A 16,105-nucleotide genomic window follows, 5' to 3' on the forward strand; every position below is an offset into this window, starting at 1 on the left:
CCCCTCTCCTCCGAGCAGCCCACCTCGGCAGGTGGCGGGCCGGTGCCGCCGGGCTGTGCGGAGGGGGCGGGGGCGCCGAGATCCCGGTCCCTGCGGAGGAGGGGCGGGGCGTGGGGCCGGAGGCTCCCCGGGGCCTCCCCGGAACGCGACTTCTGCGAGCCCTTCTGGAACCTATTAAGCATCTGGGGCCTTGAGCCCGAGCAAATGCCACGTCCTAACGGAGCCTCCTGCCAGGAGAGCGGCGTCGGCCGGCTGCTCGGTGCCCCGCTCGCCGCGCTCGCCTGCCCTGGTGCGGACTCCCGCTCCGTGGCTTTCCCCGTTCGTGGCCGGCCCTTCCCTGGAGGCCCCGGGGACACTTGCCGGAAGGAGGCTGCAGCGTGGCTCCAGGGGAGTCCGGAGTCGCTTCCCGGCTCGCAGAGGCAGGAGGAGGCGGCTCTGAAGTTTCTTTGTCTTCTTGCTCCGGGGGAAGATGGCTGGCGGCCTCCCCTCGCCCCTCGGAGAGCATTGGCGGGCGCAGGCGCCCGGTGTATCTGGTGGGGGTCGCCAGGCATGTGCGGGTCAGGTCCCGGCTTCCCTGCGGGCTTCAGGGCGCATCTGTGAAGCCTGGTGCTCAAGTCCCGGCGAGGATCTGGCGTTGCGCGGTTCTGGGGACGAATGCCCTTGGCACTCGAGCGTGTCTGGCATATGCCGTCCCCGTTGGAGAAACTGAGGCCCAGAGCCTCTGATCCTTAGCAGGAGTCGTGCTCAGGTTAGGGAGAGGCGGCTTCAGGCTCAGCGCTGCCCCGGAGCCTGAAGGAGGAGCGTTCCGGAGAAACCCGGAGCCCTGCCGGGAAGGATCCGGAGCCCAACTAGGCCTTCGGGCAGGGCCAGGCTGGCGGTGGTGTCGGTCCAGGCCCGGGCCGGCACCTCCCATCATTTCAGTGAGAGTCTCTTCGGGGGAGGGAGTGGGAAGGTGCGAGCAACAGCCTGCAGGCTTCTCTCCCAACACAGCGAACTCCCAGGGTAACTGAGCAGTGCGGTTTCGGGCAGAAAGCAGCTGGTGGGCTGTTTAATCTGGGAAGTTGGGTGTAGACGGTTGCTCTGCAAAGTGGACGGTTGGCTGGGGGGTGCTGGCCCTCCCGTGCTCACACCTGAGAACCGTCCACTTCAGGGCCCTGTGGGCCTCAGATGTTGGTAACTTGTCGCTGGGACCCAGAACCTACTGGAGCGTTGCCAGCCGGGGTCGCATAGGCACAAGGTGCTGGAAACTGGGGGGCAGAGTAGCTGTTGAGAAGTGGACCGCAGGCGGGGTGCAGGGCACAGAGTGCCCGAGGGCTGCCGTGCAGGGGCACGGACTGGATGCCCTTGGCCGAGGACGACAGCCTCAGCCTTCTTCCTCTCCACTCCCAAGTGAGGTCTTTCGGGACCGAAGACCGTCCCACAGACAGGCCGGCACCGCCGCGCGAGGAGATCTACGAGTACATCATCTTCCGGGGCAGTGACATCAAAGACATCACCGTGTGCGAGCCTCCGAAAGCCCAGCACACGCTCCCTCAGGACCCCGCCATCGTGCAAGTAAGCGTGTCGCCCTGCCCCCGTGGGCGCGCTCTCCGGGAGGTGCCGCCTTCCAAGTGGAGCTTGGTGTCCGGGGTCTGGCGGGAGCGCTTAGCTCGAGGAACAGCCTTTTAATGGAAAGTGGTTTACCTTGTGTGCAGGCTGTTGCAGCTCCCGAGGAAGGTCTTAGCCTCAGCGTGTGGGGCCGTGCGCCGTAGAGTGGGGTGTGTGTGTGTGTGTGTGTGTGTGTGTGTGTGAGAGAGAGAGAGAGAGAGAGAGAGAGAGAGAGAGAGAGAAGGAGAAGGGGGTGGTGTTTCTAGTCGTCTTTTGGAGGCTGGGGGATCACTTTTGTCCCTACTGTCAGGTCGGGACCACAGGACTTGCTTTCCTGATGTTGTCCGGATTTTAAATCCCAGCCTGTGGGACACGGAATCGGCAGTTCTTACGCCGTACACGTGCCTCCCGCGTTAGGGCAGAAGTGGCTCGGGATTCCCAGGGAGCCTGGCTTAGTATTTCCTTGACTTGCAAATTTGAATATTCGTTGGCTCCTCTGAGGCTCATACTGCGGGAGGCTGAACCCGCTCCCTGGAAGGTAGGAGCTTGCGAGGGGGTGGGAGGTAACCTCCGGGGACACACGGAGAAGCCCCGGGCCAGATCTACGGAAAGTTTGGAGGGAGATTACCGAGACTTCAGAAGAAGCAAGTACCTGAGTCAGGCCCTGGGGGACAAAGAGGTCTTTGGGGAGCAACAGGCAGCAGTTTCCTTGAGGGTGTGGGGACTGGAGACGCTGCACGTCTGGGGGCTGCGTGTCGGGGGCAGGGCCAGATCGAAAGCGGCAACTCCATCCTCTTACGGAGGCTGCACTAGGGAACGATGGCCGGCGGGGAGCCATCGGAGGGGCTCATTGAGATAGTGGTGATCCGGGTCAGAGCTACCCGGACAGGCGGAGCTGGCCACGAGCTGTGGGGCAGGCAGCTCTGAGCTCCCCTAGATGGCCCTGGAAGCCTGTCCCTCGGCCGCCAGCCTCCGGAACACAGGCAGGCGAGCCGGACTGCCTTGCGCTGCTCTCACCTGTGTGTCTCGTTGCTCAGTCCTCCCTGGGCTCGGGCTCGGCCGCCTCCTTCCAGCCGCACGTGCCTTACAGCCCCTTCCGAGGGATGCCGTCCTACAGCCAGCTGGCAGCCAGCTCCCTGCTGAGCCAGCAGTACGCCGCCTCCCTGGGCCTTGGTGAGTACCCTGTTTCCGTCTGGTCGCCTCGCGCTCGGACCTCTGGCAGGCGGGGCCGCAGACCCCGATAGTGGGGACGCTCTGGTCCTGTCCTGCTCCCTGCTCCTACCACACTTAGCACCTTACCCAGTGCAACTCAAACCGGTTTGAAAGCTGAGTAACTCTTCGCTTGAGGGTAAAGGAGCTCGTCTGAGTTTTGGGACAGAGGAGTCCAATCAAAATTCACTTGAAACGTCAGCCTGGGTCTGGGTGGAAAGGACTGCGCTCCGTTTGCTTCAATAAGAAACAACTGGTCTGTGTGATTACCGATGGGTTCCGACTAACGATTGGCACCTTTGTGAGCCCGTGAGCGCAGACGTTAGATCAACACCCATCTGTTGCAGTCCCTTTACTATCCGTGCTTTGTTCAGAAGTTCGGTCCCCCCCCCCCCCGCCCCCCGAGGTGGATGGACCCCGGAGTGAGGCTGTCTCCTGCACGGGTAGCACGACAGGCCGCCTGGCCCTGGACGTGGCTCCGCGAGGTGTTCAAACTCAGCGTCCGAGGGCTCGCACCCCAGCAGGGGGCTGCGGGCAGCGGGCCCTGCGGGCCGGCTTTGGGCCACTCTTAAGTCACGCCGCCGGGACTGCTGCTCCGCGTGGCTCACAGGGTTTCTAGAATAGGTTTGTGTGAGCCGCGTGTCCCAGGAGAGGTTGCCTGGCTCTCTCCGAGCTTGTTGGATGCAGGACCGGTGTCTCGTTACTTATTTGCGTACTCTCTCTTTTGCTCTTCTCTCCTCTGTCTTCCTCTAGAGAAGCTGGTGAGCCCTCCAGCCTCGGCCGCAGCTTCCAGCCCTAGTTCTTCTCCGTCTCCACAGCCCGCCTCAGAGCTTGACATGTCCTCAGAGCCGCAGCAGCTCACCTCCAAGGGTAACCGCGGCTGGGGAGGCAGGCGTGCTGTCTTGCCGTCCTGAGAGCAAGGGGGTCGCCCGGAGCCCAGAGCCACAGGAGCTGCAGCAGATAATTTGCCAAGCCCGAGGGTTAATTAAGCTGCTTCCGTTTGGTTCACTACGTAGTCGTGACATGTTAACGGGCTCGCGTGGTCTCAGAGGAGGGATCAGACAGAAAAGAGCAAGTGCTTTCCCAGTCCCCCTGGCTCCCGGGTCCGCGTTGACCTGGCCCGAGACTACCAAACGTGGGAAACTTCCCACAGAAAGCCTTTCCCTGGGGTTTCAGCTGGTCTGGAATGGGTTCAAGATCACTGGGGGACACCGCGGGGCAGCGTCCCTGAGAAACTCGCATGCTGTCCTGGGGGCCATGTGCCACATTGGTCACCCATCCAGGGGGTCTTTCTCGTGCGAAGCCCCTTTGGAATTGGGAGACTCCCTCCACCTGGCGACTGGCTTGTTAGTGCCCAGGTGCACTGCCCATCTCAGCTGGGCCGTCTCGCCTGTTGGGGCTTCTGGATCTTTCCCGGTGTTCTCATTTCCCTGGAGAGCTGAGGCTCATGTGCCCGACCGTCCGAGGCTCACGTGCGCGCTGTGCCCTGCCCTCTCCGCTGCCTGGAGCGGCCGTGCCAGTCTGTTAGTTTGCAGGAGTGGCTTTCTGCTCCTGCGTGGATGCCAGCATCCCTGACTTAGAAGCAGTCACGTGTTTGCCCGATCAGAACGCACGGCAGACGGTTGTGCTTTGGATGGTCGGCGTAAAGCTGCTCTTAGGAGGGAGTACTTGGACGGTTTGGTTGTATCGAGAACGGAGGAGCCAGAGTCTCGCCCCATCAAGTTAGCGTGTGGCAGGGGCAGCCGGGCTGCGCCCCGGGGAGGCCTTGCCGGGCGAGGCGGATGCTGGGGGGGCGCTCCGCTGCGTGTGCCACTACACGAGCCCTTCGAGTTTGCCTTGGGAGTTCGCTTGAGCTGGTCGTGAGGAACTTTTCACGGTAACTGCCGTAGTTTCTGGCCCACGTGAAAAACGAGAGACAGAGCTGAGCTAGCCAGTCTTCACCCGTAACGGACTCCCCTCTTGATGGTGACCTCCATGCTCGGGGCTCCGGTTTTCTGCCTCCAAGCTCTCTATCCCCGCCCAGCCCACAATGCCCCCTTTGGACTGTATGGGAAGGGGTGGAGGGGGACAGCCCAGTGTGGGCGGCATGCCCTCTCCCCCTTCCTGCCTCAGAGGACACCTCGGGAGCTGGGACCTCCACCAACGGCCGGGACTGCAGTGTCATAGGGACAGACTCCGGCTCGGCCCCACCACCAAGGGCGGCCTGGGAGCCATTGTCTTTTCAAGACTACCTTACTGTTCTGTAGTTGAGTCTTATTACATCATCCTTTTCGGTTTTGTTATACCTCAAGCAGAAACGACCGTATTCTAGAATTTAACTTTAAAGAATGACCATTTACTAGAAGATCCCAGACTGGGTTGGTTCTTGTCCAGCGTGGACCGGAACGAAACAAATTCTCAGACTGAGTTTGCCGGCGTCTCGGAACCACGGAGCCCCCGCGGGGTTAGCGCCTGTGTGGTTTTTGGACCTGTTTATAGACCGCCTGGGAGGTGTTCGTTTCCGGCAGGGTGCTTTTGCCTCCTTGGGGTTACCTGGCTTGGGGATCCTGGGGCTCAGGGCGCCCCAGTGCGCTGACCTTGTTGCCGCCTGGCTAGTCACGGAGGGGATGGTCTGGGGGCTTCGCTGGGATCAGGAGAGCCTGGAGGTGGCGCCTTCACCTGCCTGGCCTGCCACCCCGAGGGACTGGCCAGAGGGCTGGGAGGTTTTCTCCTCTCTGGTCTGAAATCCTCCTTCCCTTCCATCTCAGGAGCTGGTTTTCCATCCGTCCCAGTCGGCAAGAGCCCCATGGTGGAGCAGGCCGTCCAGACTGGTTCTGTCGATAACCTGAACGCCAAAAAGCTGTTACCTGGCAAGGCCGCTGTGGGGATGCAGCCGAACGGGCGCCCGGCCCAGCCCGGCAGCAAGTCCACCAGCGGTACTTGCCCTTCCTGCTCTGCCGTCCGCTCCTCGGCCTCCAAGTGCGCCCTGCCTCCTGGGGCTTCCCTCGTCTGTCTTGTTTCTTTTTAGTTAGAGAGCCCCGACCCCTGCCCCCCATCTCCACGCTGGGTTCTCAAAGGGCCTGCGCCGCGGGTTTCTGCTTCGGTAGGCGCTTGCCTTACTCTTCTCTGTTGCGCCTTAGATGTAGCTCAGCCGGCAGCTGTGCAAAGTCAAGGGCAGGTGAATGACGAGAACAGAAGGCCTCAGCGGAGGAGATCAGGTACCAGCTGCTGCAGCTTGAGTTCTGGGGCGCCGTGGGCCGCCCGGCTGTGCTCTGCGCGCCCCTCTGCCTGGTCTTGTCCCCTCTTTGTCATCCGCCTCCCGGGGAGTGATGTCAGCTTGGCGGCCCACCGGTCACGGCTTTCCTTTCTTGCAGGGAACAGACGAACGAGGAATCGCTCCAGAGGACAGAACCGCCCAACTAACGTCAAAGAGAACACGATCAAGTTTGAAGGCGACTTTGATTTTGAGAGTGCAAATGCCCAGTTCAACAGAGAGGAGCTGGACAAAGAGTTTAAAAAGAAACTGAATTTTAAAGGTGTTTGTCGTGCAGAGCGTGCCCTCCCCCAGCAGGAGTGTCTGTAGCTGCAGGTGCAGAGCAGCTGGGTGGGGCGGGGCCATCTGAGGAAGTCCTGGGTGAGGACGAGTCGAGGGGTGCCTGCAAGCTGCTCATGGGATGAGGAGCAGGCCACGTGGGCTGGGAGGGCGGGCCCCTTCTGACACAGACCATCACCCTCGCTTCCGAGGCCCGGCGGAGGGAGCGCTGTGTGGGCTTCCCAGCATCCCGGTGTGCTCTGCTTCTGTGTGCAGACGACAAAGCCGAGAAGGGGGATGAGAAGGACCCGGCGGTGGTGACCCAGAGTGACGAGGCTCCTGCGGAGGAGGACCACCTGGGGCCCAACTGCTACTATGACAAGTCCAAGTCCTTCTTCGACAACATCTCCTCAGAGCTCAAGACCAGGTCAGGGGCCTGGCGCGGGGCCGGGGCTCTGGGCGGGCGTGGCGGGGTACGCCGGCGGGAAGACACTTGCTCTGCCTCAGAACTCCGTGCTCTCTTGAAGACCGAGCTCCCATCTAAGTTCAGGATAAATCTAAGCTCCTACTCCTGTTTCTGCTGTGTGAATGCATCGGTCCCAGTGGCGTCAGCAGGTGGCAGTGCGGGACCCCTGGCCATCACGGGCTCTTGAGGGTCCGGCCAAGGTCCAGCCTCGACTTCCGTCTTGGCTTCGCTGCTCTCTTGTCCGCCGAGGCTGGGCTCAGCACTGCGCCCCCGGCTGAGTGATCACGTCGTTCGGTGACACACAACTGTGTCCTGGCAGCCGGTCCTGGTGGCCCGAGGCCCTTGCTGCTTCCAGTAGCTGGCCTGCGTGTTCCATCCGGGACCTTCTCTCACCGGACTGCTTGAGGCTGGGACCCCGGGCGCTCAGCAGGGACCCAGAGCCGGTGCTGAGACGTTGCCCCTCACGCAGGCCAGACAGTACAGGATGGGCAGCTGTGGAAACCTGTGTCCACTCGGTCCGCGAACCAAGTGCCAGACACTGCCGGGCATCGAGGGCACCACACGGCGCAGGCCGGGAGCTCTGCCGTCCGGGCCTGGGGGGGAGGAGGCCGGGCAGTGGTACAGCGGGTAGGGGTAAAGTGAGTCTCACACCGCGTGCTGGGAGCATGAGGGCGGTGGGTAAGGGAAGCGTCTGCACGCGGCTCTGGGGCGAGGCGGGCGGCGTGCATCTGCCACTCGCTGGAGGTGGTCAGGGACGAAGAGGGGCGTGTGCGAGTGGGGGTCACAGTGACGGCCAGCTTGTGTGCCGTGAGCCGTGGGCAGCTGTCCGGGTCGGAGCCAGCTGACCTCTCCGCCGTCTCTGCTGAGAATGCCGCAGGCAGGAGGGGCTGGTGGCAGTCCTGGGGTCCCAGAATAGGGTGGCAGTGGCGAAAGGTGCAACTGCGGGCTCGCAGCGAGGCCCGCGGGGGCAGTGGAGCTGGAGCTCCGTGCCTGTAAGCAGACGTGGGGGGCCCTCCTCAGAGACACAAAGGCAGGTGCTGGCCACATGCTCCGCACGAAGAGTGCTGGGTGGTGTGCAGTGTCACCGCCATGGCCCTGCTGTCCCCAGTAACCATCATGTTCTTGGAGACCCTGCCCCATCTGGCCCAGCCCCCTCCTCACGCAGTAGAATCCCTCTGGAGTGGGTCCGGGGTCTACTCTGAGCCCGGAAGCTGCACGGGCGCCGCCTCGTGTCGCACACTCACCTTAGTTGATAAAGGCAGGAGAGTTCACGCTGGGCAGCCCCTTCCGGTGAGCGGCAGAGCCGGTGGGCAGTGTGCTGGGAGCACCCGCTGGGCAGGCTCTCTGGCTGCGGGCGTCCTGCCTGGGTCGCCCCCTCTGTTGGCTCCTCCTGCCCGACCTGCCCTCCTCCTGGGCTGGCTCTAGAGGTGGCGAGCAGGTGCCCGCTGCGTCGGTCTCATGCACCTGTCTGTGCTCCAGTTCCAGGCGGACTACGTGGGCTGAAGAGCGGAAGCTCAACACGGAGACTTTTGGTGTATCGGGAAGGTTCCTTCGCGGCCGTAGCTTCAGGGGTGGATTCCGAGGGGGCAGGGGCAACGGTACGACCCGCCGCAACCCAACTTCCCACAGAGCTGGGACCGGCAGGGTGTAAGGATGTGGCCGCAGGTGAGTGAGGAAAGGGCGATTCTGGATCCTGTGGTGGGAGGGGCGGGGCACTGCAAGGTAGGCACCCTCCTCGGGAAGGGCTTGGGGGCCCAGGAGCTGTGAACCCTGGCTTCCAGCAAGAGGAGGGCCTTGACCTTCTGAATCACTGCGGGGGGCGAGGGGGCATGGCTCTTAGGGACGGCAGGCCCCCTAAGTGTGGGTCCAGGTGTGGGGGCACCGGGCGCTTGCTACTCAAGTGGTCAGCAAGGACAGTTGTCTCGAACTGGCCTCCCCGGCCCACAGGGACGCCCAGGTGTGCATGGACCAGGTCCCGGCCACCTGTGTGCCCCGGGGCCTGGGCGGGGAGTGGGCTGCAGGGGTGCTGAGGGCTGGCCCACCCCAGCCAGGTACATGGGCCCTGGAGCTTGCTCCCCATGCCCGGTGCGCATGGAGGATTTTCGTCATTGGCTGTGACCGGGATGGGGGGGCCTGGGGAGGCCTGGCCTGATTTGGGCGGGAGGGAGGCCGTGTGCTTGGCTCCTGCCGGCCGCTGGCCGGTGGGATATGCTGGACGCACTCACACGGTGTCCCGTCCCTTCTCACAGGTGCCTGCGGGAGCAGCATGGAAACGAAGCTGTGTCGCGTTACCGGAAGACGCTGCCCTGACCGGGGAGGCGGGGGTCACTTTGTTTACTGAGTGTGGAAAATCCCTGTACTACTACTTACGTTTTGGACTTAATTGGACTTGGACACGGTCTGAGTTAGAACCACTTGTTTGGGGGAAGTATTCGTGGGTAACCTCTTTGAGGTATCTTGGCCTGTCTTTCCTCTTTAGTTGCACACAGCCTAATACTAAGGTTTTGGTATTTTGGAAAAAGGTTTCTAGAGCAAAAGCTTGATCCTTACTTCGTGACTTTTTTTTGTCTGACAGCTTTGACTTTTTGAAAGTGGAACCAAATCTCATTTGGCAAATGTGGCAGCCAGTTGCCTCTTTATAATGCAACTGGCCTCCGGTGCTGCTGGTGTGGCACCCCAGGGCCGCTGGTGGGGTCTCAGAAGCCAGGCACAGGCCAGCCTGGGGGCGTGTGGGGGTGGGCAGGCCTGGGGCAGGGATAATGGGGATGTCCCACGGATCATGTTGTAGAAGCAAACCAGACGACCCTTCCATCCAGAGCTGTGATGTCAAGGTTGAGGGCTGGTGGTGTCGTGGGGTGGGGGTGGGGGGTGGGGGCGTCCTAGAGGCTTAGAAAGGGGTCTTGAACATGAGTGAGGAACTGTCGCTCAGAGCCTGGCTTCCACAGGAATCAGGGTTTGGGACCAAAGCCCTGTGGTTGTCCCTGCCCTTCCTGCTCTATCCCTGCCATCCCCTGACCCAGGCCAGTCAGCGTTGGGCTCTGGCCACTGTTCAGTGTCTCATCCACTTGGAAATGAGCCAGTCTTTTTTGCAAGGTCGGTTGACCGAGAACATATTTCTTCTCGATTGTATATAGTTCTGTGTTTTTGTTTTACAGGTGGGTGGAGGGAGGGTGGGGAATATACATTTGTTGCATGAGTAAATGGGTCAGACCTTTAGCAGAAGCATGCGCCCTTCTGAGGGACGGGGCATCGTGTTGAACCTAAGCACCTTGGTAACTAAACCCCTTTAAATAGCTGTAAAGGTTTTAGTTCCGTATTCAGTTACTGGGAAAGCTTGGGTTTATTTTTGTAGGACTTAATGGCTAAGGCTTAGAACATAGCGGGTCGCTCTCTTGGAGTAATGTAAATTGTAATTATAAATAAACATGCAAACCTTGAAAACTTTCTTCTCTGCTCTGAGAGTAAAGCGTTCTGGGGGCTGTGCCGGCAGAGTGCCAGCCCGGCTTCCGTGCCTGCCCTGAGGCAGGAGCGGTCCAGCGTCCCAAGTGACACTGACCCGGCTGGTCTGTCAGAGCACACAGGGCACGAGCCAGCCCGAGTGGACAGTGGCCCACCTTTCCAGAACAAGCCACTCTGCTCACCAGACATGGGACACTAGCTGGTTGTAAAAGCCCCCCGCCCCCTGCAGGCTGCCCAGAGCTCGCGTGTCCTTGGTGTCCCACGGCCTGGGCCAGGGCTGGACCCCCACGCCATGCAGAACAGCAGATGTGGCTGTTTGGACTGCAAGTGCTTCATGTCACTGGGGGACTTTGAAAGGCACACCCCGTCTGCCTGGTCACCACTCCCTCAGTGCCGGCCTAAGGCTGGCGGGCCCAAGCAGGCCCGGGTCGCAGGGAGCTGGCCTGCAACATCCCAGCCCTGTGGTCATTTTCACAATTTCAACAAGTTCTCAGTATCCTTCCTTTTTGGGGGGAGACAGCTAACATCCTTGGCTAAGAAGTACACATCAGGTGCAGGTGGCCAGGACAGGAATTCTAAATGAAGTGGGTGACTCAGTGTCGCACTAGGCAGGTATTTCCTTTAGAGAATCTAAGTGTAGTCAAGTTATAGCTTACCACAGTGACTAGGTTTGCTATTAACACTCTATACTGTTATCTTGACAATTATACAGTTTACGCTGAGCTTAAGATGTTTGGGCGTTTCTACTTCTTTTTAGAAGATAGAATACCCATGTGTCACTCAGCAAGAAGCCAGCCAGAGGCTGGAGACGCAGGTGGAAAGTGGAGCCCTGGGATCCCAACGGCACAGCTGGAAGGGGTGACCAGCTCAAAGAGCTCTCTGTGCTATCGCCTGGGGGGCAGGGGGCCACTGGGCGGTTCTGTCACTGGGACTGGTGGCAGGGCCTCCTGTGAAGCTGCAAGGCGCCGGGCACAGGGGGTTAGGCCCGGGGCCAAAGCTGCTGCCGCCTGGGACCTGGAAGAAGGGCTGTCTGGTGTGAGAGAGAGCAGGCACGCGTGGGGGACCGTCGGTGTCGGGATCTCCAGGGAGAGCACAGAAGTGTGAAGACTTGATCCACAGAAACCAGAAACGACTCGTTCTGAACACGGCTGCTGCTCTGCTGGATTCTGACTGAAACCCAACTGACTCGTGTCCATCAGGAAGGAGTGAGGCCCTTCCGCTAGCCCCACTACTGGGAGTCCCTGCGTCCATCTGTTGTGCAAGTCTCTGTCTACGGCAGCCGTCACGCACTGCGTGCACTCCTAGCGTGGCCTGGACTCCCAAACCAAGGCGGACCCGGCCTGCCACCAGCTTGGCGACAAGAACACAGCACGCAGACCCCCTCTGTACAGGGCCATCCTGACTGCACCCCAGACACTCGCTCTGAAGAAAAGGTTACCAAACAGGAAGTTTATTGCAGGACCCTTGGATGGTAGATGAATGGAATGGAAATGCCTACGTATCATTTTGAGAATCCATGACTTGAATTTAAAAATCAATTCAAGATTTCATCATCACGATGCTTTCTTTTGTTTCTTCTTTTCATTTTCTTCTTTCTCTTTTTCAATTTCAGCAACATACTTCTCAATTTCTTCAGGATTTAAAATCTACCAAAGAAAGGTTGCGATTGGCCACCAAGGCATCAGTGCCCCCTCTGGGGAGGGCGGCTCTGGGGCTCTGGCCACACACCCCGCACAGCTGCTTCCACAGGACAACTAGGCCGTGTGCGCCTGACCTGGTGACACCAGTGAGAGCCACGAAGGCCTGCAGACACGCGAGCGCCAGCCTCCCCGAGAGCCACACTGCAGTGCCTGCTCTCCCGCCTGTTTGTGGGAGCCTGGGGAGGGGCCTCTCTCCTACGGCACAGGCGCCCCCCCGCCCCGTCCCTGGGAATGCTCCAGAGCGAAGGACAGCAAAGGAACTCGATGATTTACCTTGAGGGGTTGGTCGCGTCTCATGACAGCCAGCTCAATGTTTTTGCCGCCAGACTGAACCACCTTGGAAAGCAAAGAAGGAGCTCGGGCACCTGCCTGCGTGGCACTACCCCCAGCCCTCCCCACCGTGAAGCCCCGACGGCTGGACTCACATCTGGCCACCCCTCTGCTGCTTTGGCTTTACCTGCCAGCATCTCCCAAGTGCTGACAAAGCCCAAGGCCACAACCCCCAGCCTTGGCAGGTGTACTGTGAGTGGAAGAGTCCACACCCATGCATGCTCCCGGACCAACTGCTTGGCCCTGCTGCCCCGGCTGCACGAGGGAGCTGATGGGGCACCAGAGCAGGGCCCGGTCGAGCAAGCCCATGAGCACCCGGCGAGCACCCAGCATGACCGCCAGCGCCCTCACGGCCTCCCACTTCTGTGCTGCCCACCCCGCCTCCCAGCCCAGGCACCGGCTTTCAAATGTAAACGCACTTCCAGGAGGGCCTTGATGACCAACTTAATGGTCAGGTCGTCTGTCTCGATGGCTTCGTCAGTGTAATTCTTCTCCAGAAACTCTCGCACGGACTTGGCGCCCCGGCCTATCGCATTGGCCTGAAAGAGAAACACGTTCCACAGTGCCGGGCACGGCAGTCCAGGGCGAGGACACGGCTGTGCGTCAGGGAGACAGCCTGGCCCACAGCCCTGCCCTATGGACTCCTTTCCCAGAGGCCTATTTGGAATTGGCGCTGATCCTTACCGGGTTACTTGTTACTCAAAGACACGTAGGTGACCGTACTTGGAGCCACGCACCCCCGTGCCTCCCTATCCCCGGACATGGTCTCAAACAGCAACGTCCGCTGACCTCTTCGCTCCCATGGCAGCAGAAGTGTCATGGGACATACAGGTAGTGAGTGTGTGCACGCGCACCTGCAGGAGATCCAGTACCTTCCAGTGGCCTCTGTGACTCTGTCCTGGCAAGACCACCCAAAGACCCTCTGTTTTGTCAGGGCCTCACCTTCCAGGCATGATATGTCCCCGAGGGGTCCGTCTGATAGAGTCTGGGGGTGCCATCAAAGTCGAAACCCACGATGAGGGCAGAGATGCCGAACGGCCTGCGCCCGTTGCTCTGTGTGTAGCGCTGGCGGGAAAAGGAACGTGTTAATGTCACCTCCGCACAAAAGGCCCCTCGGGACCCACCCCAGGTCTCGCGCACACGACGTTCCCGACGACTGAGGCTTCGCTGTAGGGATGGAGACACGCAGGTTATCCGCAGTTCAAATCCGGAGTGCTCATCGGTCCGCCTTCCTTCGTGCGGTTTTGCTCAGAAAGACGTTCGAGACCGGCCTGTGACTGACCTGCCTCGCAGAGCACACCCCCCAGCACCGCTGACAACACACGTGCTTCCTGCGGCCTGACTTTGAAACGACCAGCGCTTCGCCAGGCGGTCGGGGTGGCTTTCATCTCCTCCCAGAGGCTCGGTAACCATCCATTCAGGATGTCTGGACACAGACTATCCTGTTCCTCCAGAAACACACTCTCGGAATGTCCCCACGCCACTAAATGGGAACAATGCCACCAAAGCTGACAAGCCACAGCAGGTTACACTTGCATAAAGGCCGGGACTGTGTGTGGATTTAGAGCAGTTTTGTGATCCCCTGCAGTGACCGTGCAAAGCAGTACACACAGGGCACACGGACTTCTGGTGGGACACAGCAGTGGCTGCTGCGTGACCAGGGCTGGGCCGCAAGCGGGGGACGCACACCTGCTTCAGACTGGCGATGTAGCGGGTGATGTACTCCACGGTGACCGGGTCCTCCACGGTCAGCCGGTGGCTCTGGCACTCCACCCGGGCCCTGTTGATGACTATCCTCGCGTCCGCGGTGAGCCCTGCAACAGCAGAGAGACTGCCTGAGCCACGCCTCCTCGGCTCCGATCCAGGTCGTGCGGGGCACGTGACCACACAGCAGTTCTGCTCCAGCCGGTCCTCTGAGACCCAGTTCTCGGCTCAGCTGGGTGGTGGACGCTGGAGCGATCACTGTCTGGCTGTGGACAGAGATCTCTGACGAGGCACTTCAACCCCTAGTTTAGTTTACAGGAGTTAAAATCTTGCTAGAACGAACCTGCCCGGAGGCAGAGCGCCCAGGGCACACAGCACGCCCCCCAGCAGGGGCCTGCCTGGAGACCGTAGCTGTGACCCAGTCACGAGCACCAGCCCCGGCACAGAGCGCCCCCCCCCCCCCGGAAGCGTGGTCAAGCCGGCAGAGGCCCAGACCAGCTCCTTAAGTGGTTTCAGTTCAGCAACTCGGGAGGCCTGCCGGCCCCACGCACCTGCGAATGCCATGCAGACGTTGTCGTCCAGCGCACAGATCTTGCGCACGGTTCTCTCATCCTGCAGTCTGGCCACCGACTTCTTCTCCACGCCCAGAACAACGATGTCCTTCCCTCGGACGCCAACCTTCGATAAAAATCAACGCGGCGCGTAAGAACGCGACAGGTTTCTGCCGTCAGGCACAGGGCCCGGAGCAGACGGTAACGGGGTCCTGTGGGCACCCTGGGGGTGGGCCCCACGCTCTGCAGATCTCCGGTATTGACCCGTTTCTGGCAGAGCCAGCCCGGGCTCATGGCCTGGGCGCCCACTCCTGTGTACCGAGCACCCGGATGCGAAGTCGGAATCCCCGCACGGTAGCTGTCAGGTCACGTGTGTATTACTTCAACTCGGAGGATCAGAGACACCAAGGCTTTGAAGCCTGAGATCCTGACCTTCAAGACCACCCGGGGGGCTGAGTCAGTTCTAAGTGTCCACCTCTTGGTTTCCGCTCAGGTCACGATCTCCCAGTGGTTTGAGAGACTGAGCCCTGCGTCGGGCTCTGCCTGGGAGTCTGTCCTTGCCCTGCACTTCCTCCCTCTCAAAATAAAACACCCCCACACACACACACATGCTCCCTCTCTCTCTGACTAAGAAAACACTGAAACACCACCACAAGCCCACCCCCCTCTCCTGCTCTGTGCCCTGCCTGTGCCCAGCTGTGGGCAAGGCCTGATTTGCTCTCCGCAGGACAACTCAGCAAGGATTCCCCACAATCAGCTGCCCTCTGCGTACAGCAGACCCGCAGAGGGGAGAAGGGGGTATTGCAAACAGAAAACTCCTCCACGGGCCAGTCGACCCCCAACCCCAGCAGGGTAGGAGGAGACGGAAATGGGACGACACTCCTAGGTCTCAGCCCAGAGCAGATCTCTCGGCCACAGCCCTGCAGGCATTGGGCAGCCCTGCCCACCCCTACCCCTACACGTTGGCCAGTGGTACTTCACAAAGAAAGAGATCTGCCCCATTGCCAAATGCCCTCTTTGGGGGCAAAATTCCAGGTCCCGCCCCCCCCCCGCGGTTGAGAAGCAGTGGTCTGCAGTGTTTCTGATTTCAAGGCTCCTTCATGTCGTCTTAGTGACCCTCCAAGTTCCCCTGGGAAAGGCGGCGAGGCCCAGAGGCGCTGGGAGGATTAAGCAAGGCCACCTGGCTGGCCTGAGGGAGCACTGGGGGGCTGCTCCTCTCCCAGTGCCCTTTAACCTAAGTCGGGCCACAAGATGGATTCTGGACCTGAACTTCGGAAGAGCTTCAGGAAATGAAAACACTTCACCGCTCAAAGCCGAGCGTCCTTTTTCTCTCCCGAGCGAAGCCCCGAGGCAGTAGGAGGGAAGAGAAAAACCATCCAGCAGTTTGGCCAGTAGGCACACGCACAGGTGTCCCAAGCGGTGGTCGGAACGACAGGTCTGCACTCAGACGGCGGCAGAATGACCGCCACGCTGCCCGACCCGGTGAAGGGCTCCTGGTGGCACCAATGACGCGGACAGCCCGCTTCCCTTTGTTCCTGAAGCCCACCTGGGCCTCCAGGACCACTGGTGTCCCCGGGGGGGGGGGGGG

The 16,105-nt window shown here is 60.8% G+C and overlaps 2 protein-coding genes across 2 annotated transcripts; one reads left to right on the forward strand and one right to left on the reverse strand.

Annotated features, from left to right (window-relative positions):
- The first annotated feature begins 163 nt into the window (after window positions 1-163).
- Window positions 164-10,217, forward strand: LSM14B (LSM family member 14B). Its single transcript, XM_029916455.1, has 10 exons — window positions 164-289; window positions 1,391-1,554; window positions 2,625-2,760; window positions 3,550-3,666; window positions 5,544-5,711; window positions 5,916-5,993; window positions 6,150-6,311; window positions 6,584-6,734; window positions 8,253-8,438; window positions 9,023-10,217. Exons 1-9 carry the CDS (start codon window positions 205-207, stop codon window positions 8,422-8,424), a joined length of 1,233 nt encoding a protein of 410 aa, XP_029772315.1. The 5' UTR covers window positions 164-204; the 3' UTR covers window positions 8,425-8,438; window positions 9,023-10,217.
- A 1,443-nt stretch (window positions 10,218-11,660) lies between these two features.
- PSMA7 (proteasome subunit alpha 7) lies at window positions 11,661-14,653 on the reverse strand (the record flags this gene model as incomplete). The annotated part of the gene is made up of 6 exons (XM_029917989.1): window positions 11,661-11,878; window positions 12,206-12,268; window positions 12,682-12,801; window positions 13,205-13,327; window positions 13,952-14,076; window positions 14,518-14,653. Coding segments are annotated over 6 exons (660 nt in total), but the record flags the coding sequence as incomplete, so codon positions are not given.
- Window positions 14,654-16,105: the final 1,452 nt, after the last annotated feature.

Source organism: Suricata suricatta, chromosome 12, assembly GCF_006229205.1.
Source record: "Suricata suricatta isolate VVHF042 chromosome 12, meerkat_22Aug2017_6uvM2_HiC, whole genome shotgun sequence".
Lineage (NCBI taxonomy): Eukaryota > Metazoa > Chordata > Mammalia > Carnivora > Herpestidae > Suricata > Suricata suricatta.

What these genes read in the sequence shown, in the direction of transcription:
- LSM14B (XM_029916455.1), top strand. Translation starts at nt 205, where the DNA reads ATGCCACGTCCTAACGGAGCCTCCTGCCAGGAGAGCGGCGTCGGCCGG. An exon ending in AGGACCCCGCCATCGTGCAA is followed by an intron (nt 1,555 to 2,624) that starts GTAAGCGTGTCG and finishes CTCGTTGCTCAG; the next exon opens with TCCTCCCTGGGCTCGGGCTC. An exon ending in AAAGAAACTGAATTTTAAAG is followed by an intron (nt 6,312 to 6,583) that starts GTGTTTGTCGTG and finishes TTCTGTGTGCAG; the next exon opens with ACGACAAAGCCGAGAAGGGG.